The sequence below is a fragment of the Podarcis gaigeae genome, assembly GCF_964106915.1.
Source record: "Podarcis gaigeae genome assembly, chromosome: 3".
NCBI classification, from domain to species: Eukaryota; Metazoa; Chordata; class Lepidosauria; order Squamata; family Lacertidae; genus Podarcis; species Podarcis gaigeae.
In genome coordinates this window covers 104,331,743-104,353,071 of record NC_139680.1, presented here as the reverse complement: position 1 = coordinate 104,353,071, position 21,329 = coordinate 104,331,743, and the positions used below count along the sequence as shown (strand labels likewise).

The 21,329-nt window shown below is 47.0% G+C and overlaps 2 protein-coding genes and 1 long non-coding RNA gene across 4 annotated transcripts; 2 read left to right on the top strand and 1 right to left on the bottom strand.

Annotated features, from left to right (window-relative positions):
* Positions 1-794: 794 nt before the first annotated feature.
* Positions 795-5,927, bottom strand: LOC310842084. The gene is made up of 3 exons (XR_014562836.1): positions 5,909-5,927; positions 2,789-2,914; positions 795-1,505 (listed from the first exon to the last, which is right to left on the bottom strand). It is a non-coding gene; the product is annotated as an uncharacterized lncRNA (long non-coding RNA).
* On the top strand, positions 5,880-11,630 carry PTCRA (pre T cell antigen receptor alpha). 2 transcript variants are annotated; one of them, XM_083733826.1, is made up of 5 exons: positions 5,880-6,007; positions 7,487-7,810; positions 8,578-8,619; positions 10,374-10,506; positions 10,979-11,630. In XM_083733826.1, exons 1-5 carry the CDS (start codon positions 5,941-5,943, stop codon positions 11,124-11,126), a joined length of 714 nt encoding a protein of 237 aa, XP_083589952.1. In that variant the 5' UTR covers positions 5,880-5,940; the 3' UTR covers positions 11,127-11,630. The 2 variants fall into 2 exon arrangements, with proteins under 2 accessions (XP_083589952.1, XP_083589953.1); XM_083733827.1 differs by having other exon boundaries at positions 5,918-6,007; positions 7,490-7,810.
* Positions 11,631-13,376: 1,746 nt separating this feature from the next.
* Positions 13,377-19,843, top strand: CNPY3 (canopy FGF signaling regulator 3). Its single transcript, XM_083733782.1, has 6 exons — positions 13,377-13,687; positions 15,645-15,768; positions 16,693-16,789; positions 16,920-17,042; positions 17,826-17,943; positions 18,749-19,843. The coding sequence occupies exons 1-6, from the start codon at positions 13,567-13,569 to the stop codon at positions 18,997-18,999; spliced, it is 834 nt and encodes a 277-aa protein (XP_083589908.1). The 5' UTR covers positions 13,377-13,566; the 3' UTR covers positions 19,000-19,843.
* The last annotated feature ends 1,486 nt before the right edge of the window (positions 19,844-21,329 follow it).

Genomic DNA, 21,329 nt, shown 5'->3' with positions numbered 1-21,329 from the left:
TAGGACGCACACACATTTCCCCTTCATTTTTGGAGGGGGAAAAGTGCGTCCTATAGGGCAAAAAATAGGTACTTTTCCCATAAAGACAAGACAAGTCCCACACTCGGGGAAACAGTGTTTTAAGAGTGAGGACAAAATTTGCCCTCTAACCATGACACTGGGTAGCTGGAGTCATACTGGCAAGGATCCTGCAGGTCGATAACATGCCTGTCTATGGATAAGAGAGATGCACAGCTCTGCTTGCATGCCCATGCCCAAGTCCCAAAACCGCTGCCTCTTTGCACCCATCCTAATGGTGGGAATTTTACAAGTAGCTATTTCCTAACACAGCCTCAGCCGCAGGTGCACTTCCATGAATCGCCTTTTGTGCTCTTGGTTAAACTGCAGCGCGTCCGTTACTCAGGTGCATCCTTTGTTTAGCTCACTGCCATCTGGAGGCCAGCTTTGTGGCTTAGAGATGTCAGTCAGCGATTGCCTTGAGCAGAAAGTTGAGGGGCTCTTACCTTTCTGCACTCCCTTTCCATTTTGGGTTTAAGCTGCTTAAGACCTATCTAAAAAACAGGCCCCTGCTATATAGCGCGTGCCAACAAGTGAGACCCAAAGTAGGTATCATTGATTGGATTCTCTTTTTTCTGGCTACAGGAAAATGCTTTCGCTTAAAATAATAACAACTGCACAACTGCAATTGTATTATTGAAAACGCATGGGTGATTGGTGAAGCTTCAAACGTCAGAAAGGCAAGGTGGGTATTTCAGTGTCCTTGCCTCTTCCCAGACTAGCAAAAGGACAATGCATTATATGAAATAATATACAAATTTGCTTTGTTTTCATAATTATGCAAACTGCAGAATTCCACATTTCTGGGTGCAATCTTTGGATTGCTTGTGTGCAGAAGCTTTTTTTTTTGGTTCTTTCACGTTATTGTGATTTTAAATAAAGGACTGGCAGCCTTCAAAGCACACTTTAGTAAAGGACACATTTAATTATAATTTGCAGAACTAATTCAATGCAATAGCCTCTTGTCCTCAAGATCTATGACCATGCAAACCCAAAAAAGCTGTACGCGCACACACAGCTCTTTTAAATTCGCAAATCCATCAGGCTTGGTAAGTATTGCTTCTTTCTGGTGTGGAAGTAAGACAATAGGGCTTTCTAGTCACGATGGGTTGTTCTCCCAAGGTTTGGGTCTTCGGGCCATTTGAGATGGTGTAGGACTCCCATTTGTTGGGGTGATATTTAGCTTCTGCAACCCGGGAATGTCTTGCCCAGCCTGGACCAGGCGGAAGATCTCAGAGAAAGACACAGAAGTATCTGGACTCTGAGGCTGGTCAGCTGGGCGCTCTTGAAGGTCTTCCTTCCTATCCTCCACAGTACTGGGAAGTGAGCTTGCTGTCCCTGCTGCTGTGGATTCCATGGTTTGGTGGATGGATACCTGATGCCCAGCTGCAAGAACCAGCTGTCTAATGTTCAACGTTCACTTTGGTATCAGAGAAAAGGAAGCACACCTGAAAAGAGACATTTTCTAAATTAAAGAGAGGGCAATTCAAGCTCCAGGTCAGGTTCCTTTCCAATTCTTATAAGCGACTAAATTAGGCTTCCCCGTGAGTAACTGTGGTCCACAATGTCTGGACCACAACGTCTGGACCTTGTCTCAATTCATAATCTTTATTTTATTTTAAAATATTAACATCATTTTTGTTTGCTTGCTACCACTTCGTTAGCTGCCTGAGGTGCATAAATAGATGTTAAAAGTGTGGAATATTTTATCTATATTTTCTTTTAGAAATGAAATATGAATTTTCTTTTTTAAATAAATAAGGAAACTCTTATCTGCTTATTTAAATAAATACAGGCCTTCTTGGTAGCTTGGTCTTTGGAAATCCCTCCCTAGAGAAGCTATTCTGGCTCCTTTCTTGTTGTCCTTCCACCTATAGGTGGAACTGACTACGTTTAATTAAAGTACTGGTGCTGTGCTGTGCATTATTTTATTTTATTTTATTATATATGCACGCACACACACACACACACACACACACACACACACACAGTTTTAATTCTATTTATGCTTAATTGGTTTTTAATTGCTCTTTCTATGCTTTTGCCAGTAACAGGCACCTGGTTTCCTGTACCCTCCAAGCGGTCTCCAGCCACAGCCCCCAGTCTGGGTGGCACCCCCCTTTTTCATGCATTTCAGCAGACGGCTCGAAAGCTAAAAAGGGCTTTTCAACCCCTCTGTTCCCCTCAGCTGCAGAAAACCTGGAAGGGGGCTTACCATTGGAGACCGAACAAGGGCAGGAAAGGACGGGCGTGGGCAAGTGGGAGTAGTTACACGTACTTCAAAGCTCGGGTATCAAGGGGATAAACTAAAAGCGAATTGTACTTTTATGTTGTGGGCAATGCCCTGTGATCTTCGGGTGGAGGGCGGGACACAAATTTAATAAATTACGCAGCGATATACTGTAGTGAAATTTGGGTGAGGAAATGAACCTTTTCACGATTCCTGCTAAATCTCTTTATTTAGAAAGAGCAGCTCCCATCAGCTCCCTATGGCTTGACAAACTACAGCCTCTTTCTCTTTTTTGGGTGGGTGGGTTAACCCCCAGAGGGCTCAGCCCCGACCCTCTCTCCCCGTTTACACGGAGGTAAGCGCCCCACCGGTCCCAACCGGCCTACTCTGCAGGGAGGGAGCGCCCACGTGCCAGCCCCTTACACAAGCCCGCTGCCTCCCCCCCATCGCCGAGGGTTGCCGAGAGGCGGAGCCCCCCCCTAAGAGCCCCCCTCGCCTTACCCTTTGCAAGCCGAATCCCCGCAGCCGGGCTGCTCCACTCCCGGCGGACGTCATGGAAAGCACCACCAGGGCAGCGAAGGGGAGGCCGGGCCGTACCAAGAGCGATCTATCGCCGGGGGAGGAGGCCTAGGAGAAAAACAGGGCTGTTGCGCCTAACTCACTTCTTTCCCTCCCCAGTTAACAGTCCATGAATCCCGCACAAGCGAAATTTAGGTCGGCCAGCCGAGCTTTTCATCGGGGAAGGGGTTGAATCTGCATATGCAGCACCTGCAGAATGTATAAACAAACACACAAGTAAAAAGGGGGGGTTATGTGCAGAGTAGACCCATTGAAAGCAATGTGCCCAATTTAGGCCTGGCTGCTGATTTCAGTGGGTCTACTTTGGGTACTCATAACCCCATACCTTCCAACATTTCTCTGATGAAAATAAAAAGGTAAAGGGACCCCTGACCATTAGGTCCAGTCATGACCGACTCTGGGGTTGCGGTGCTCATCTCGCTTTATTGGCCAAGGGCGCCGGCGTACAGCTTCTGAGTCATGTGACCAGCATGACTAAGCCGCTTCTGGCAAACCAGAGCAGCGCACGAAACACCATTTACCTTCCCGCTGGAGCGGTACCTATTTATCTACTTGCACTTTGACATGCTTTTGAACTGCTAGGTTGGCAGGAGCTGGGACCAAGCAACAGGAGCTCACCCCGTCGTAGGGATTCGAACCCCCCACCTTCTGATCGGCAAGCCCTAGGTTCTGTGGTTTAACCCACAGTGCCACCCGCATCCCTCCTGATGAAAATAGGGATGTCCTATTCCATCATCATAATGGTTTTATTCTTTATACCCCACCCATTAAACATTTTAAAAAAACCTTCCCTATATAGAGCTGCCTTCAGATGTCTTCTAAAGGTTGTACAGTCACTTATCTCCTTGGCTCGGGGGTCGCCTACCCTCCCCATACCCTCCCACATTTTTACGATGAACGTCCTAATGCATGGGTAGCCAAACTAAGGCCCGGAGGCCGGATCTGGCCCAATGGCCTTCTAAATCCGACCCATGGACGGTCAGGGAATCAGCGTATTTTTACATGAGTAAAATGTGTGCTTTTATTTAAAATGCATCCCCCCCCAAATAAATGCACCCCCCCCCCAGAACATTGGAGGCTAGACACCACACCCCCTCTACAGTATTTATAGGAACTCAAACATTGAGATCCCGCTCTGTTCCAGTAACAAGAAGCCGAAAGCACCAGCCTGAAGATGACGAGTGAGACCTCGTCGAAACGTCGCCTAGACACCCCAACTTTTACACGGGAAGACACCCGAGGACACCAAAACCTGCATATATATATATATATATATATAGTCGGCCCTGCACTAGGTCTGAGGGACAGTGGACCAGCCCCCTGCTGAAAAAGTTTGCTGACCCCTATAACGTTTCAGTATAAAATCAGAAACTGGAGCGGCTTCTGTAAATCCGGGGTTGTCCCTGGAAAATAGGGACACTTGGAGGGTCTGATAGCACTGGGTTCTACAACCCAATGGGTTGACCCAAACGGAGAGTGGTGTGGAAGGAAAGCAGCTCACACTGATAAATTTTGCACCCTCTGGTCTCTGGAGCAACTCACTGTGTATAGCTCCTCCCCTGAAAAGTCTCTCCAGAAAGTCTGGTCTGGGGACCATCTTTATTTCATTTCATTTTATTTATTGCATTTATACCCCCACCTTTTTCTCCAAGGAGCTCAAAGTGGCATACAGGGTTCTCTCCTGCCTCATTTAATCTCCACAACCACCCTGTGTAATAGGTTAGGCAGAGATAGACAGTGTCTCACCCAAGGTCACCCAGTGAGCTTCAAGGCCCAGTGGGGATTTGAACCCGGTCTGATACTCCAACCACTGCACCGCACAGTCCTACTGCATGCAATGGGGCTACTTCTGAAAATACATGGTTAGGATTTGGCTGTGCTGCATACTAAAAATATTAAAATCCTGCAGCACGAAAAGCTGAATTCTGCAGCTTGCATGACTCATGTAACCTGGACTACTCTGTACAAATTTCTCTTATTGCATAATTATTTTTTCAATTTCTCCCTATTTCACATAATCATGGATTGTTCTATGGCAGGGGCGCCGACTTATAAAAAATATTGGGGGGGCGGGGGCCCATACCGACTTATAAAAAATATTGGGGGGGCCTAAGACCTCCAAACCGCTGCTGCTGGGGGAACGAAAGGGGCGAGCCCCGGGCTGCCCCGACCTTAAGTGAACCTGTGAGGGCCCGCCCTTTGCGGCAGCCGATTGGCTGCCGCCGTGGGCGGTGAATATTAATGAGCTAGGGGGAATCCCCGCTTCTCGAGGGGCTGACGCCAGCCCCGCGAGATTGTTGATGGGTCAAGAGCCCGCAACCCCACCCCCTCTCTAGATCGGGAGTGGCTTTGTTTTAACTCATTACTGAATGTATTTTAGAAGGTAACTATCGTCAAACAAGGAAAATAAAAAATACCAACATAATTTTGTGATTTTACAAAGCATAATATAACTAATAACTTTCTTAAATTATTGGGGGGGCAGAGCCCCCCCAAACGAATTTTTGAGGGGGCTCGGGCCCCCTCAGGCCCCATGGAGTCGGCGCCTATGTTCTATGGGATACCAATATGATACATGCATCATCTGCAATGCAGGCAAATAGTAGGATGATTTAATCAGGAAAACAACAGGTGTAAAATATATTTGAAACCATCCCTCAGCCTTGATCCAAACTCTGTCCCCATCCCCATTAACACTTAAAAAAAAAAATCTGAGAGACCCTGGTTAGAGACTTCCCATTTTGTGCCTTCCTTGGCTCTGCTGCCCTATTCAGTGCTTTCTCTAGCAGGAGATAAGTCTCTCAAATAAATGTACAAGCTTTCGGAGTACCACAGGACGCTGCAATTGTTATGTCAAGTTCTGGTGGTACTCACATAAGCCAGTCACACAGCTAAAATAATCAAAAAGTGTGCTTAAAAAATCACACCAAAACACCTCCGTTGTTTACCAGGGAGCAGCTGTGCAACCGTTAGCTGCGGGAAAGGAGTACTGTGGTCAGAGAGGAAGAGAGATGGGTTGAGCACATTGCCTGCTAGTCTAACGCACTCTCTGTGTAGCTGCTCATCCTCACAAGATGTCTCCAGCTCTCCACCTTACGTTCCAGCACCTCCTGACCAGTGCAGCACTCCAGCTTCTGACCTGTGAGTAAAACACCATAGCTTATTTGCTTGCTTGTTGCGGATGAGTGTGACAGTATCATTCAGAAGGCGGGGGGAGTCAATGTGCCTGACTGCACTGGCTCCCGGTAGAGTACAGGGTCAGGTTTAAGGTGCTGGTTTTAACCTTTAAAGCCCTATGTTGCCTAGGACCCATGTACCTACGGGACTGCCTCTCCTGGTATGCCCCGCAGAGGACCTTAAGGTCCACAAATGACAACATTTTGGAGGTCCCAGGTCGCAAGGTGGTTAGATTGGTCTCAACTAGGGCCAAGGCCTTTTCAGTACTGGCCCCGACTTGGTGGAACGCTCTGTCACAAGAGACTAGGGCCCTGCAGGACTTGATATCTTTCCGCAGGGCCTGTAAGACAGAGCTGTTCCGCCTGCCCTTTGGTTTGGACTCAGTCTGACCCTTATGTTTCCCTCCCCTTATGGTCTTGATTTATCGGCTACTTTTAAAATGAGGCTGCATTTTAAATTGCATTTTAACTTGTATTTTAAATTGGTTTTTTTTCTTTTTTCTTTTCTTTTTCCCCTATTATGTTTTTACTGTGATTTTATTTGTGTTAGCCGCCCTGAGTCCGGCTCTGGCCAGGAAGGGCGGGGTATAAATTATTATTATTATTATTATTATTATTATTATTATTATTATTATTAAATAAAATAACTTGGGATCTGGAATTTTAAAATTGTCCCACAGGGGCCTAAAGTCTGCACTAAAGTTTAGAGTCCAAACAGAAACAAAACAAATTATATTTGACCAAAATTGTGCACTCAAAATTAATTATAGGACTGCAAAATTAATTATAGGAAGTGATCCCAAGGGTCTAACTCCTTGCAATGCACACCATCCCCCATCCAGTTTGAAACCATACTGGACCCTGCATAGCTTTGCAAATGCAGCAGCAGTTTTATTGCTGCACCACCTTGCTAATCATTACAATAGAATGTGTAGTACCTTAATTTTGCATCCTTTAGCCTGCAAAACCAGACATGGGATGGGCAGGAAGCAGAGTTTGTCCCAGCAGAAGGGAATGTTATAAAACCAAACATGCAAATGTTATAAAATGTTATAAAACCAAACATGCAAACCAGAGGCAGAGCTGTTTGCTTGGAAACTTTTCAGAAGTGTCTTATACAACCTTTGGGCCTTGGCAAGTGAGCAGCAAGAGTTTTGCAAAGTGGGGTGCAGGGGAATCATTGCCAGAAGTTCACCTGCCGGGACGACCCTTTCTGCCTAGGGGAGTTGCTCTGACCCCTTGATCATTCATTGAATTGGACAGAAACCATGGGGTGGGAAGAATCCCTGTTTTTATGGAAGACAGCTCAAATGAAGTAAAAACCAAGCAAGGCTCCACCAAGAAAGATCCCCCAAAAACATTATCTGCATAATTTGTGTACATAAAAACCAGTAGCTCTCCGATCAAGTAGTTTTGCTCATGCACATTTATAATAAACTCTCAGCAGGTCGCTTATCTTGGAGCTTAAACGCAACACTGGCACCGCCGCTTCATGCAATAGTAAACGGCGAAAGGAAGACCTTGGTAATTTGTCTGGTGAACGATCTCTCTGAGGAAGCACTGGGGGCCGTTCGGTTTTCCAACGAAAATGGGAGCATGCTGGAGTCTTTCACCTATGGGATTTCTAGGGAAGACGATGGGACTTTCAGCAGCATCTCTCAACTCTCCATCAGCACCAAAGAATTTGGATCATGGAGTACAGTCGCTTGCTACGTCGCGCCAAATGAAACTTCAAAGACATGGAGCACCACCTCCCTTCAACTCTCAGGTATTCATGATGGGAGTATGGACAGTAGATGTACTTTTAGTAAAGGTAAAGGGACCCTTGACCATTAGGTTCAGTCATGGCTGACTCTGGGGTTGCGGCGCTCATCTCACTTTATTGGCCGAGGGAGCCGGCGTACAGCTTCCGGGTCATGTGGCCAGCATGACTAAGCCGCTTCTGGCGAACCAGAGCAGCACACGGAAACGCCGTTTACCTTCCTGCCGGAACGGTACCTATTTATCTACTTGCACTCTGATGTGCTTTCAAACTGCTAGGTTGGCAGGAGCAGGGACCGAGCAACGGGAGCTCACCCCGTCGCGGGGATTCGAACCGCCGACCTTCTGATCAGCAAGTCCTAGGCTCTGTGGTTTAACCCACAGCACCACCTGCATCCCCCAGATGTACTTTTAGGACCTCATAAATTAACAGTGCAACCCTATGCATGTCTAATTAGAAGTAAGTCCCATTGAGTTCAATGAGACTTACTCCCAGGTAAGCATGCATTGGAACGCAACCTCATGTATCTAAATTACTGTTATCCTGTTACATTTAAATCCTGCCTTTTTGCCAATGAACTCTCTCCTTCAAACTGATGTGTCCTAATACAATCAGTCGATCAATAAAGACATTTATGCACAAATTCCAGGCGCTTCAAATCAGTAAATTAATAACCTGGAAACTTATGAGGATATAACACAACCAAGGCAGGCATGCTACCAATCTTTCCCTTGCAATGTCTTCTCTAAGTCATATTTTTTTCTTTCTTACAGAAGAAAATATGGGAGATCTCTGCCTGAGCGAAAAGCAAGAAGGTAAGAACAACAATGCATTCTCCTTCCAATCTCATTTATACTAAGAGCTCAGTTCTGAACCTGGTGTTTTGGGGGCAGGAATTCAGACAAAGCTGTTGTAAGTATACAAGGCTAGTGTTTGGACCCTTGTGCCATGACGAACAACTAAATTCCAGATTCAAATATCCTCATAGAACACAATTTGAACTATTATGAATGAAGCAGATTAGAGAGGAAGGCCACAGCTGCAATTTTATCCACACCTATAGGGTCGGTGCCAGAGGTCAGGGGGTCTTTGGCATAGTGTTGCCCATGCCCTCCAACCCACTCCTGAAGCATTGGTTGGCATCCATCTGTCTCGGGGGACAATGGAAGAGTGCGCCTGTTGTAAGGTTACAGTGCCTGCTGTGGCTGTAGAGACCGATACAGAAAAGACATGTTTTGTTGCAGCTGGGGCAGCTGAAGGCACTCGGTTGTGCAGATGCAGATCCGGTTGTTCTCTGTGCACTCTCCCAGTAGTCATTTCTTCTATGGTCACTGCTATGGACGCACAACCTGTGTGTCTCCAGGTACTGCAGTTGTCTGCAAGGGAGTCTCACATGGTGGGATTGGTGTTGCCAGCTTTCATATCACTTCTTTGTAGTGCAGAGCTGCTCCGCCATCAGGCCTGGTGCCTGAAGCCAGCTCCCAATAGAGCACATCCATGGGGATCCTGCCAACTTCCATTCTGTGGACATGATGCGCCTGGGAAGCAAGTGCGCCTGGGAATCAATTTTTGCTAACTGAATGAGAAATTGAGGATAAAAGACTTGGCAGGACCTTGCGTCCAAAGATGAACAACAAAGACAGAGCTAATATAAGGGCTGGTCACCCTTTGAGTGCTTGTAGAAGTAGGCAAAAGAGAGAGTTAGAATTACAAAATCTGCTATCCTCTTGTTAAGAGTTGATAATGAAAAGAGTAAACTCTAAATTGTCTGGAACTACCTTATCAATCGGGATGCAGGTGCCACAGAGCCTAGGACCTGCCAATCAGAAGGTTGGCGGTTCGAATCCCTGCGACAGGGTGAGCTCCCATTGCTCGGTCCCTGCTCCTGCCAACCTAGCAGTTTGAAAGCACACCGGTGGAAGTAGATAAATAAGTACTGCTCCGGTGGGAAGGTAAACAGCGTTTCCGTGTGCTGTTCTGGTTTGCCAGAAGCGGCTTAGTCATGCTGGCCACATGACCCGGAAGCTGTACGCTGGCTCCCTCGGCCAATAAAGCGAGATGAGCGCTGCAACCCCAGAGTCGGTCACGACTGGACCTAATGGTCAGGGGTCCCTTTACCTTTACCTTATCAATCAGATTACTGCTGTCTCTCCTGATAGTTTGATCACCTACTGGGCTTGGCAGCAATTAAGAGATAACATAGGCAACATAGGCCTGTATCCAGAGCAGGGGTAGGCAACCAGATGCGGCCCAATTGCCTTCTCATTCCGGCCCACGGACAGTCTGGGAATCTGTGTGTTTTTAAATGAGTAGAATGTGTGCTTTTATTTAAAATGCATCTCTGGTTTATTTGTGGGGCATAGGAATTCGCTTTCATTTTTTCCCTTCAAAATATAGTCTGGCCCACCACATGGTCTGAGGGACAGTGGACCGGCCCACAGCTGAAAAAGGTTGCTGACCCCTGATCCAGAGTATTGGGTGGGGCGGGGTAGAGCACAAAAGTGGCTGGGGATATAGTTATTCTGTGGATATTACTCTGCCTTATTCTTTCTTCTTTTTGTGGTGGCAGCCCAAGAAGAGTCATTGTTCATTGAAGATCTGCATAGCCGCTCACAGATCTTACTTCTTCTGGCTATCAGAATGTTGTTGTTCAAGTTGCTCCTGTTTGATGTGTTGATGACCTGCTGCATTGTTTCTAAGAGGTAATATTGACCACAACATCCAATGTATAGACCTAGTCCAGATATAAAGCTAAGCCAAACCATGGACTTGAACGAGCAAGCAAATGTGCAGTTTCCTGGATCACAGATTGTGATAGCAGTGTACCTCTCTCATTCTGCTGCTGCCACACTACCCAGAGCTATGCCATGGTTTGGTTCAGCATCACATCCAAAGCCAGGCTCATGGTTTGCCTCACTTCAGACGAACCACAGTGTTTGTTCCTGGTTTACTGCTTATGGTTTGTCTGGGAGAAACACAAGCATAGGTTTGGATGTAATGCTAAGCCAAACCATAGCTCAGCCATGGGTAGAATAGTGGCAGCAGAAACACCACTGAACTCCTTGAAGAAAGGGTATGGTGTTAAGATGATGATGATGATGGTGGTGGTGGTGGTGGTGATGATGATAGTAAAGTTCAGCTCCCAACCTGCTGTAATCTTCCCTCTCCTTTCAGGGAAGATATCCCATTGCACCTGAAGCCTTCCAACTTTTCTGCAGTTCATCCACACAGAGTCAGAACTGCTTCTGTCACAGAAATTGTTGCTATGAAAAGCACAGAGCAATGGACTAGGGGGAACGGCAACTTTCACATATCTGGCTGAAAAGAAGGAACTCCATATGGAAGCAGAATATGTGTCCTGAAGATGGAAGCATTCATTTGAACAAAAGAGGGAGAGACTAGCCTGGTTTGAATACAGGCTGAAAAACAGGCTTTTGGCTTCCTTTCATCTGCCTCTGCTGTGACCTTTGATTTGGGTTCTTTGATGCTGAACACTAATCGGACAACTAAGCCAGGCACCCAGGCTGTAGCAGTACATGAATAACAAGGCTTGACACCCTTTCGATATTCTTGTGTTGTAAGCGCAGTATGTGATGCCCTGAGAAGAATGTTTATCTCTTGAATATTGCCGTGTGATATTTCTTTGTTCATAATTGTACATATAGTCTTGCTTGCATTGTCCTCAAATATACAGCTTGTTGTCATCTATATGAGAAAATGCCTAAGGCAGGGGGTCGGAAACCTGTGTCCCCCTCCAGATGTGGCTGGGCTATAACTCCCATCATTCCCGACCATTGGCTGGGGGACCTGGGGCTGATGGGAGTTGGAGTCTACTAACATCTGGAGGGGCATGGCTTCACTTAAGAAGTGGATGGTGTTTTTCAGCCCAATGGCCATGTTCCTTCCAGGCGCCGCATAACAGTTCATGTGTGGTGAAGGTGGGTGCAGCCAGTTACTCGCTGCTTTCCAGCCAGACAAGCAAAGAGGTATTTATCACGTTTCAAGGGCATTTTCCAGGGGCAGTGAGGGGTGTGGCCTGGGGGGGCTGAGAGTTGGGCAACCATATTCAGCCCCCTGAGCTTGAGGTTCTCCACTCCTTTCACTGCAGTAGGGAGTGAGGTTCTGGGTTTTCAGCCTTTCCAAAGTAGCAAAATATTAATGGCAAAAGAAGTCATTAGGTGCAGGATCACAAGTGCATCGTCATTGCTCAGCATCTGCAACATCATGTCACAGTGGTACCCTGCCTATGTGAAACAACAGCTGTCACAGGATGAACGGCACAGATAGACATCACACCATCTTTAGCAAGCAGAGCTCCAGTTCTGAATCTTGGCAAGTGCAAGGAAGGTGCATGCAAGGGAGGCATGGGATAGGGGTTGGTTCTTCCCTACATTCTTGGGACTGTTACTTAACAGACATATGAATACAATTAAATGCTCTGTGTGTGCTTACAGAACAGCCAAAGCATGTCTAGCATTTTTATGAGGATTTATGCAGCAATTGTGGATTGTAACAACAATCACAAAAACCCTCTTCCTTTTTGTATTTTACAGGTGCTATAAATCTGTTTTCAAAAATAAATTACTTAATTTTTAAATAATAATAATTGTAATATTTATACCACACCCGATACAGGGTTGCCTTCAGATGTCTTCTAAAAGTCAGATAGCTGTTTCTTTCCTTGACATCTGATGGGAGGACATTCCACAGAGCAGGCGCCACTACCGAGAAAGCCCTCTGCCTGGATGCTTGCAAGAAGAATGTATGGAGCAGGTAGGTAGCTGCAACAGCCAGCAAAGTGTTGGCGATTACGCATGCTGCCAAAATACGAACTCGCTATGTAGCAAGCCCCTCTCCACCTCAGTCCTCCCATCTGCACTTGAAAAGCCAAAGCTGGGAACTGACCGAAGCCAGCCTGCCTTTTAAGCAACTGCTGCAAGTTTTGGGATGGGAGAGAGTAAAAAACAACGAGTAGCTGCGTATATCCTAACCATCTCAGTAAGTTTAGGTTATTGTTTTAATACGTTCGCAAACCGTCTAGAACACTTAAGTTGATGGGCAGCATAGAATGTCATTAAGTAAAAAGTAACAGCAAAGACCCTATATATGTCACGCCAGAAGCGGTTTAGTCAGAGATGAGCATAACAACCCCAGAGTCGCCTGTGACTGGACTTAACCGTCCAGGGGTCCTTGACTTTTTACCTTATCCCACTGAGTTGGAGTCACCTTATCCCCATGTAAATGACTACACAGGATCGCAGCCTGAGAACGCAAAGTAAAAGAACCGCCGCTCTGGAACTGGATAAATGGAAAATCTGAAAGGGTGGGAGGAGCATTCTCCCTACTCCCCACCCCTGGCGCGTTACCTGCGCCCAATATTTGTGAATGCCTTTTTTACAAAAATGAATGGAGTGAGCATTCCAGGGCTGAGACGAACGGAGGCGAGCACCAATCACAGGACAGCGTTGGCAACACGCCCATTGGCTGACCTGCGGGGCAAGCGAAGCTGCTCCATTGGGGAAGCGAGAGAGCGCCCCACCCCTCCCCGCTCCTGATTGGCTAACATCTCAAAAGAACGGGAGCCTGGCGCCGGCCCGTTGGCCTCGGCGTGACACGTTCCCGGCCGCCATTGGCCAAGGGCTCCGGTTGTTATAGCTACGCTGAGGGAAAGGGAAAGGGGGGAGGTTCCCGGAAGCGCGGTGCCGCGCTCTGGAGGGCTGTAGCGGCGTGGCGGCCTCTCGCGGGGGTCTCCTCCTCCCTCCATGGCTCCCTGGGGTCCCGCCGTCGCGCTCTGGCTCGCGCTGCTGGTAGGCCCGGCGCCTGGGCGCGGCGGGGCCATTGCCGAGGACAGCGAGTGGGTCAAGCTGCCCAGCAAATGCGAAGGTGAGCAAGGGAAGCCCCCCCCTAAAAAAACCCGTTATTGCAGAGCTGTGGGGGGAGGGGAGAAATCAGTGCCTGTGTTTTGATTTTCCTCATCCCTCCCCGCTCCCCTTTCCTTTCGTGTCGTGTGAATTATTGTTATTAATACTCATTTATTACATTTGCATACCGCCCTTCATCCAAAGATCTCGGGGTGGTTCACAGCATAATAATAATAATAATAATAATAATAATAATAGCAAGAACAGAAGCAAAACAAGCCAATAACTCCCACCCCTCCCACAAACACATTTAAAAGGACATAGAATGATGATGATGTTGATGATGAAGATGAAAAGTCTGCAGTTGGGAGCCTTTTTGGATGAAGGGTGGGGCCACAAATGCCCAAAATAAAATACAGTGGTACCTCGGCTTAAGTACTTAATTCGTTCCGGAGGTCCGTTCTTAACCTGAAACTGTTCTTAACCTGAAGCACCACTTTAGCTAATGGGGCCTCCTGCTGCCGCTGCACTGCCAGAGCAAAATTTCTGTTCTCATCCTGAAGCAAAGTTGTTCTTAACCTGAAGCACTATTTCTGGGTTAGCAGAGTCTGTAACCTGAAGCGTATGTAACCTGAGGTACCACTGTAAAAGGGGTAGTCAAAAACGGGGGGCTGAAGCTTCCTATGGGGAAAGGCTGTAGCTCAATGGCAGAGTGTCTGGCTTGCAAGCAGAAGCTCCAAGGTTGGTTCATTCCCTGCTGGCATCTCCAGGTAGGTCTGGGAGAGACTCACTGCCTGAAATCTTGGAGTGGTGCTGCTTGTCAGTGTAGACAGTACTGAGCAAGATGAACCAGTGGTCTGACTTGGAGTAATGCAGCTTCCTATGTTGAAAACCACATATTGCCCAGCCGTAGACATCACTATATAAGGTTATAGGTAAAATGATGGGGAATCGGCGACACTCAGTATTTTACTGGGTGACAACTACCATCATCCCAGATCTTTCTTGATACTGGCTGTGGCTGTTGGGGGTTGGAGTCTGACAGCTTCTGTGGGACCACAGGTTCCCCTCCCTTGGCGAAGGACTTCCAGCACGAAACAATGACAGGTTGTTTCGTGCTGGACTAGCTTATGCAGGGGCACTTATATAAGGTAAGGCTGTCAAGAGTGAAAAGGGGATCTGAGAAGCGCCTTGTCACTAAAAATGGAACTTAACAAGTTAAAGAGGAACAGAGAGAACTATGAGCCGGAAGTTGCAGAAGAGGTTCACTGAAGTGAAAGCTGGAGTGGTATTTAGGTAGAGGGTTAGAGCTGCCTTCAACCTGCTGCACTGTTATTGGGGATCATCCCTGAAGGTTAGGCTGGCTGGGGCTGATGAATCCAACAACATCTGGAAGGCTGCTGTCAGCCCCAGCCAGCACAGCCAGTGGTCAAAAATGATGGGATTTGTAATCCCAACAGGTTCCCTATCCCTGCCTTATTTTCTCCAAATATAAAGGTAAAGGGACCCCTGGCCATTAGGTCCAGTCGTGGCCGACTCTGGGGTTGCGGCGCTCATCTCGCTTTATTGGCCGAGGGAGCCGGCGTACAGCTTCCAGGTCATGTGGCCAGCATGACTAAGCCGCTTCTGAAGAACCAGAGCAGCGCACGGAAACCCCGTTTACCTTCCCGCCGGAGTGGTACCTATTTATCTACTTGCACTTTGACGTGCTTTTGAACTGCTAGGTTGGCAGGAGCTGGGACCGAGCAACAGGAGCTCACCCCGTCACGGGGATTCAAACCACTGACCTTCTGATCGGCAAGTCCTAGGCTTTGTGGTTTAACCCACAGCGCCACCCGTGTCCCTGCTCTGCAAATATACACCATTGTTTTATTTCAATATGGCCTGCACTGTAGACTCTCTTATCTGCTTACCTACTGGCTTTTGATCACCAATTAAAATATGTGAGTGGTTGCTAACTGGTTCTTTTCTGTCTTTAGTGTGCAAGTACGTGGCTTTGGAACTGAAATCCTCCTTCGATGAAACTGGCAAGACCAAGGAGGTGATTGACACGAAGTACGGCTTTTTGGATGGCAAGGGATCCAAAATCAAGTACACAAAATCGTAAGTGAATGAGGCTGTTGAGAGACCCTTGGAGGCAGCCGTTCTTCACCTTGTACATTATTGCAATATCTTGGTCAGTAAGTAATTCAGAGAGGGTGTTAACTCTCCTGAATCTTACTTTTGTCTGCCAGGATATAAAATGCAAAAAAAGTCACACCCATAAGTCACTTGCCATCCGTTCCTGCAAGGAAGGAAGGTTTCGTATTCCTTTGCAGGATTAATTGAGCTCTTTGGTTGTGCAGTATGCAATTTATAGGACTCCCCCAACATGCAGGCAAAAAAAGTGACCTTTCAGTAAAGATTGGACAGCCTAAGTCCCATCGAAATTTGGTGGAACTAACATACATAATTAGATGCTTTAGGTCCTGTTCTTATATTTGCCTAGTTCGTATTATGTTTTGTGTTTCTAGTCCATAGCTGTTAACTTTCAGATTTGAAAATAAGGGATCAGCAGCCTCAAAATAAGGGATCGGCATCCTCACCTGTCCCAGGGACAGTCTACGGGATATCTAACAATCCGGGATAGCAGCGGGAAACAGCGCTGGAATAAGGGAATTTTCCATTAAAAAAGGGAAGGTTGACAAGCTATGTTCTAGTCCTCAATGTTATATTGTGTTTTGAAAAAGGTAGGACAGGTAACTCACAGATTACATGAGGCGAAGTCCCAGGGGTGTATGCATATACACTGTCTATTGACTGAGACTGTGGAAAGGGACATTTTAATGGTTTTGCTGGAAAGCTGCATTCCAGATTCATAAGTTCTTACTAGCGAAGTCCCATAACACATGGAAATTTATCTCAAGCAGTAAATTGTGAGTTGATAAAGTGCTGAGGTACATTCTACCAGCTGCTATTTTATATTTGTGTCATTGGACACTCATACAGAGATCTTGCCACTCACTAATAAACTTTTTTTGCCTGCAGGGACATTCGCCTTATTGAAGTGACAGAAAACATCTGCAAGAGGCTTTTGGAATACAACCTGCACAAAGAGAGAACGGGAAGCAACCGATTTGCAAAGGTTTGCAACGTCTCGGGATTTCATCTTGCTTCCAGATTATTATTTTTAAGAGCCGCTTTTCTGCTTTTCATTTTCTTTGCCTGTCTTGGCTCTTCCAGGATACACCACTAAACTCTCTCACTTCCTTTAGGGTATGTCTGAGACCTTTGAAACACTGCATAACTTGGTACACAAAGGAGTGAAGGTGGTGATGGACATCCCTTATGAGCTGTGGAATGAAACCTCTGCGGAAGTGGCCGATCTAAAGAAGCAGGTACAGCCCTTGGCTTCACACTTTGTGGAGGCCACATGACTGATGGTGGCACAGCAGTTCCAAGTAACTGGAGCTCATGGTTGATCTCCTAGAGCACCTTCACCAATCTGGGCCTCTCTGGATGTTTTGGACTACAATTCCCATCGGCCCAAGGCATCCGGGGAGCCCCAGATGGGTGAAGGCTGTCCTGGAGGATTCTCCTTTCGAACGGGAGAACTGAAAGTGAGAATTCTGTATCTAATACTGAAACCACTGGCCTGTCAATCACATTTCTAGGGTGTGTTCCAAAGGTACATTTTCGTGGATGTTGGTGGGGGTGGAAAACTAGTGCATAACCTAGCTCAGGCATTCCCAAACTTGGCCCTCCAGATGTTTTGAGACTACAACTCCCATCATCCCTAGCTAACAGGACCAGTGGTCAGGGATGATGGGAGTTGTAGTCCCAAAACATCTGGAGGGCCAAGTTTGGGGGTGCCTGACCTAGCTGAAGCAAGGCAGGTCTGGTGATCCGTGGTTAGATGAGAGACTGCCGGGGGATCCTTTTCATGCCACTTTGAATTTGTAGAGTTGGAAGGGAGGGTCACCTGGTCCGATCCCCCTGCATTGCAGGACTCGGAGGTCAGGTGAGATCTAAATGTAATGTGGCTTTGTCACAGCCAAGCTAGGGTTCATTTGCAGTGGCAATGAAGCTGTGGCAATGTTTGCAGAACTACCAGTGTGGTTGAAAACACCACAAGCAAATGTTTGAAGGAGGGTTTCTATCTTTCTTTCTGTCTCTGTTAGTGTGAGGTAATGGTGGAGGAATTTGAAGATGTGATCGAAGACTGGTACCGGAACCATCAGGAAGAAGACATTTCCCAGTTTCTCTGTGCAAACCACGTCTTGAAAGGAAAAGACACCAGTGAGTTATGTTTCCTGGGAAGTGGCAGGCCCTGTTATTGGGGTCCAGGGATATGTGTACGGGCGGCGGCCATTATAGGCGTGTTCAGTTAACATGTGGCCGCCGTGCAGGTCCTTTTGGACGTGGAAGAGGGTGGAATGGGGGTTGGGCAGACTGGGCTTATGCCAATGTACATGGGGGCTGGGAACAGAACCCCTGTGCAAAATGGCCACCACAAAACCATCCAAATGGTTTTCACTCGGGAATGGGGAACCTCTGCCCCAGGTGTTGTTGGACTTCAACTCCCATCAACCCAACCATCATGGCCAGCGGTCAGGAATGATGGGCATTGTAGTCCTCACGTTAATTTATCACATTTGCCTGTAGTCCACAGAGCTTGAAGCAGCTTGTCGCTTTCCTTCCCTTGTATTTTTTTACCCTCACAACACCACATTGAGAGCCGAGGGGTCGTGACTGACCCAAGACTAGCTTGTGAGGTGAGTGACTGAAAGCAATGATTTCAGCCCAGGTTTTCTATTCACCCAGTCATAGTCAATGTGCTGCCCTCCACATGCTGTTGGACTCCAATTCCCATCATGCACAACCATGCTGGCTGGGGCTGATGGGACCTGGAGTCCAACAAAAACAACTGGATGATACCACCAGATGTACTCACTAGTAACCTAAACTGAATGGAAACTTCATCTAAATAAATTAGGTGGCAAGTGGAAGCATAGGAATTGCGACTGGAATTATGTGTAGAGGGAGGAGTGGAGGCATTGCAAAATCCCATAGTCTCCTTTTTCCACCCCTCTCCTCTCTCCAGGCTGCCTGACAGAGAAGTGGGCTGGCAAGAAAGGGGACGTGGCAAGTTCAAGGCCGAAGAAGTCTAAGAAGAAGGAGGGCAAAGGCAAGAAGGCTTCGAAAAGCAAAAAGAGCGGCAAGGACAAAGCAGGGCAAGAAGGGGAGGGTGAGAAACCGAGTCTCCAAGAAGTCCCTGACCAATCAGAGGAGCAGGAAGAAGCAAAGGATGCTGGGAAGGAGGCTCCGCTCTCACACAGGCCGGACGAACTGTAGGCTAGGTGCCACCCACCCATGCTTTTCCTCGCGTGGACTCGCAAGCTTGTATTCAGGCCACTGAGAATTGCTTTCGCCCACCCGAGTTGCAAGATGGAGATTTCTCAGCCTCCTCGAGGGAGAAGTGCCAGGCTGTTCCTGACGGGCAAGGATCGTGGCCTTTCGAACTTTAGCCACCCAGTGTTATGGTGTCTCATCGCAGGTGCAGGGTGGGCCGAACCCAGCTAGCCCCTTGCCTGCTTAGAGGAGCAACCCAGGCAGAAGGAGGGCCTGAAGGACTGGCTGCCTAAGTCTGTGTGGCTGGTGTTAAAAAACTGAGCCCGCTGCTTTCATCAATTGACCCTCACCTCCACGAGCTTTGATCTGCTAAACGCAACTGGGGGGCGGGTGGAAGGTAAGGAGAAAGTTGTAAGAGATCCAGGTTGGGTTGCAAGGCAGCTCGCCTCTCCAGCCCATTTGACTGAAGCCATGATAACCTCTCTATAGCCAGCGTAGCAGGCTCTCAACTTGGTACATTCCCTAAGTCGATATTTTGGAAAGACCTTTTCATCATGCAGATCACTGCGTTTGCTTGGAGGGAAATAAGGGCGAAGGTACTATTCGTGTAAGGGCACTGTGCTTCTGTTGCGATATCTTTTTGTTGGTTTGTTTTGTTTTTGAATTACTCCCAACTTTAATGGATCATTTCCTGCAGTTGCTCCAGTCAGGAGAGAACTTGCAGGTTGATGATGTGTTTCTCTTGCCTCCCCTCCCTTAGAAACATGTGCTTTCTGTTGCTGCGATGACCATTCTTCCTGTTTCCTGAAGTCCTGCAAAGAGTGAAAATAAAAGAGTTTTTGAGTAATTTGTGCTCCATCCGGCCCTTCCACTGGCTTTCTTTCCCCGCACTGCTATATGAATATTTACCTTTGTGAATCTTTTGAGGAAAAGGGTGCAATACAGTCATAATAACCTTTGTTTCTCCCTTGGAAAATACATAGAGCAGAAGGAGGAAGTTGGAAGAGTGATGCTTTATTCCCTTTTCAGCTGTGTGATCTTTTCAAGGCTCAAGTTAATTCTGCTGGAACCAGGTTCTGGGAAAGTGATCTATTCTGGGGAGCCAGACTGATCCAGTGAAGAAGGAACCGACGGGCGCATGTGTGTCTGCAGCGTTTGCTCAAAAATCCTAAAAGGTTGGCTTCCCCTGGTGTAGATGGCCACTCTGTGAGAGGGACCAGTGGTCTGACTCTGTATAAAGCAGTTTCTTACATTCCTTGGCTGGGCAAGTAGACCAGCAGCTGGCAGTCTCAGGGCTTTTTAAAGGGCAACTCAGTCCATTCTCATTTTTGTCAGAGCTTTTTAAAGAGATAGGCTCTGTCCCCAGCAAATACCTGCCAGTCCTAAAAGTTGGACGTTCAGTTAAAGGTCATTTTCTGTGTTGAATACTTAGGAGAGCTTTCCTGCAATTCACCGCTGTACTTCCTCTTCTGCACTTCCTCTTAAGCAAACAGCCTTTCCTGTCCTATATGTATTTTGTCCATATACCTGGAGTGTTAAACCACAGAGCCTAGGACTTGCTGATCAGAAGGTCGGTGGTTCGAATCCCCACAACGGGGTGAACTCCCATTGCTCGGTCCCTGCTCCTGCCAACCTAGCAGTTTGAAAGCGCGTCAAAGTGCAAGTAGATAAATAGGTACCGCTCTGGCGGGAAGCTAAACGGCGTTTCCGTGTGCTGCTCTGGTTCACCAGAAGCGGCTTAGTCATGCTGGCCACATGACCCAGAAGCTGTATGCCGGCTCCCTCGGCCAATAAAACGAGATGAGCGCCGCAACCCCAGAGTCGGCCACAACTGGACCTAATGATCGGGGTACCTTTACCTTTATTGCAGAAGTGTATGATTACGGCTTTTGGACATACAAGGTGCTGAATTTTGCAGTCACAGTTCTTTTTTAAAGTTCTATTCATGGTTTTTAATTATAACAAATAAACATTTCAGCAAAAGAAAAGAAAATAATTCTTATATCTTAAATCTCCCACTTCCCTCCCTCTCCTTCTGCGGTTCCATAAATTTGTTCTCTTTCGTTTTCCCTCCATATCCCAGTTAACTATTTATTCTTTTTTCTCATCTATTTCCTAAATGTTTTAGAAACTGCAAGTTTTTATAATTGCAGTCACATTTATGACATAATGTGAGTCCCATGCCACCTACCAGCTATGGATCAGAGGCAGGAGGGAGCAGTCTGGGGTGTTTTTTTTTTAAAGTCCTCTAATGTTTATTATTTCTTTATTTAGATTTGTATGCTGCTTTTTGATATAAGCAATGCTCTAAGTGACTACAAAAAGAACGACAA

What these genes read in the sequence shown, in the direction of transcription:
- PTCRA (XM_083733826.1), top strand. Translation starts at nt 5,941, where the DNA reads ATGTCTCCAGCTCTCCACCTTACGTTCCAGCACCTCCTGACCAGTGCA. An exon ending in AGCACTCCAGCTTCTGACCT is followed by an intron (nt 6,008 to 7,486) that starts GTGAGTAAAACA and finishes ATAAACTCTCAG; the next exon opens with CAGGTCGCTTATCTTGGAGC. An exon ending in TGCTGCATTGTTTCTAAGAG is followed by an intron (nt 10,507 to 10,978) that starts GTAATATTGACC and finishes CTCTCCTTTCAG; the next exon opens with GGAAGATATCCCATTGCACC.
- CNPY3 (XM_083733782.1), top strand. Translation starts at nt 13,567, where the DNA reads ATGGCTCCCTGGGGTCCCGCCGTCGCGCTCTGGCTCGCGCTGCTGGTA. An exon ending in TGGCCGATCTAAAGAAGCAG is followed by an intron (nt 17,043 to 17,825) that starts GTACAGCCCTTG and finishes TGTCTCTGTTAG; the next exon opens with TGTGAGGTAATGGTGGAGGA. An exon ending in CTTGAAAGGAAAAGACACCA is followed by an intron (nt 17,944 to 18,748) that starts GTGAGTTATGTT and finishes TCCTCTCTCCAG; the next exon opens with GCTGCCTGACAGAGAAGTGG.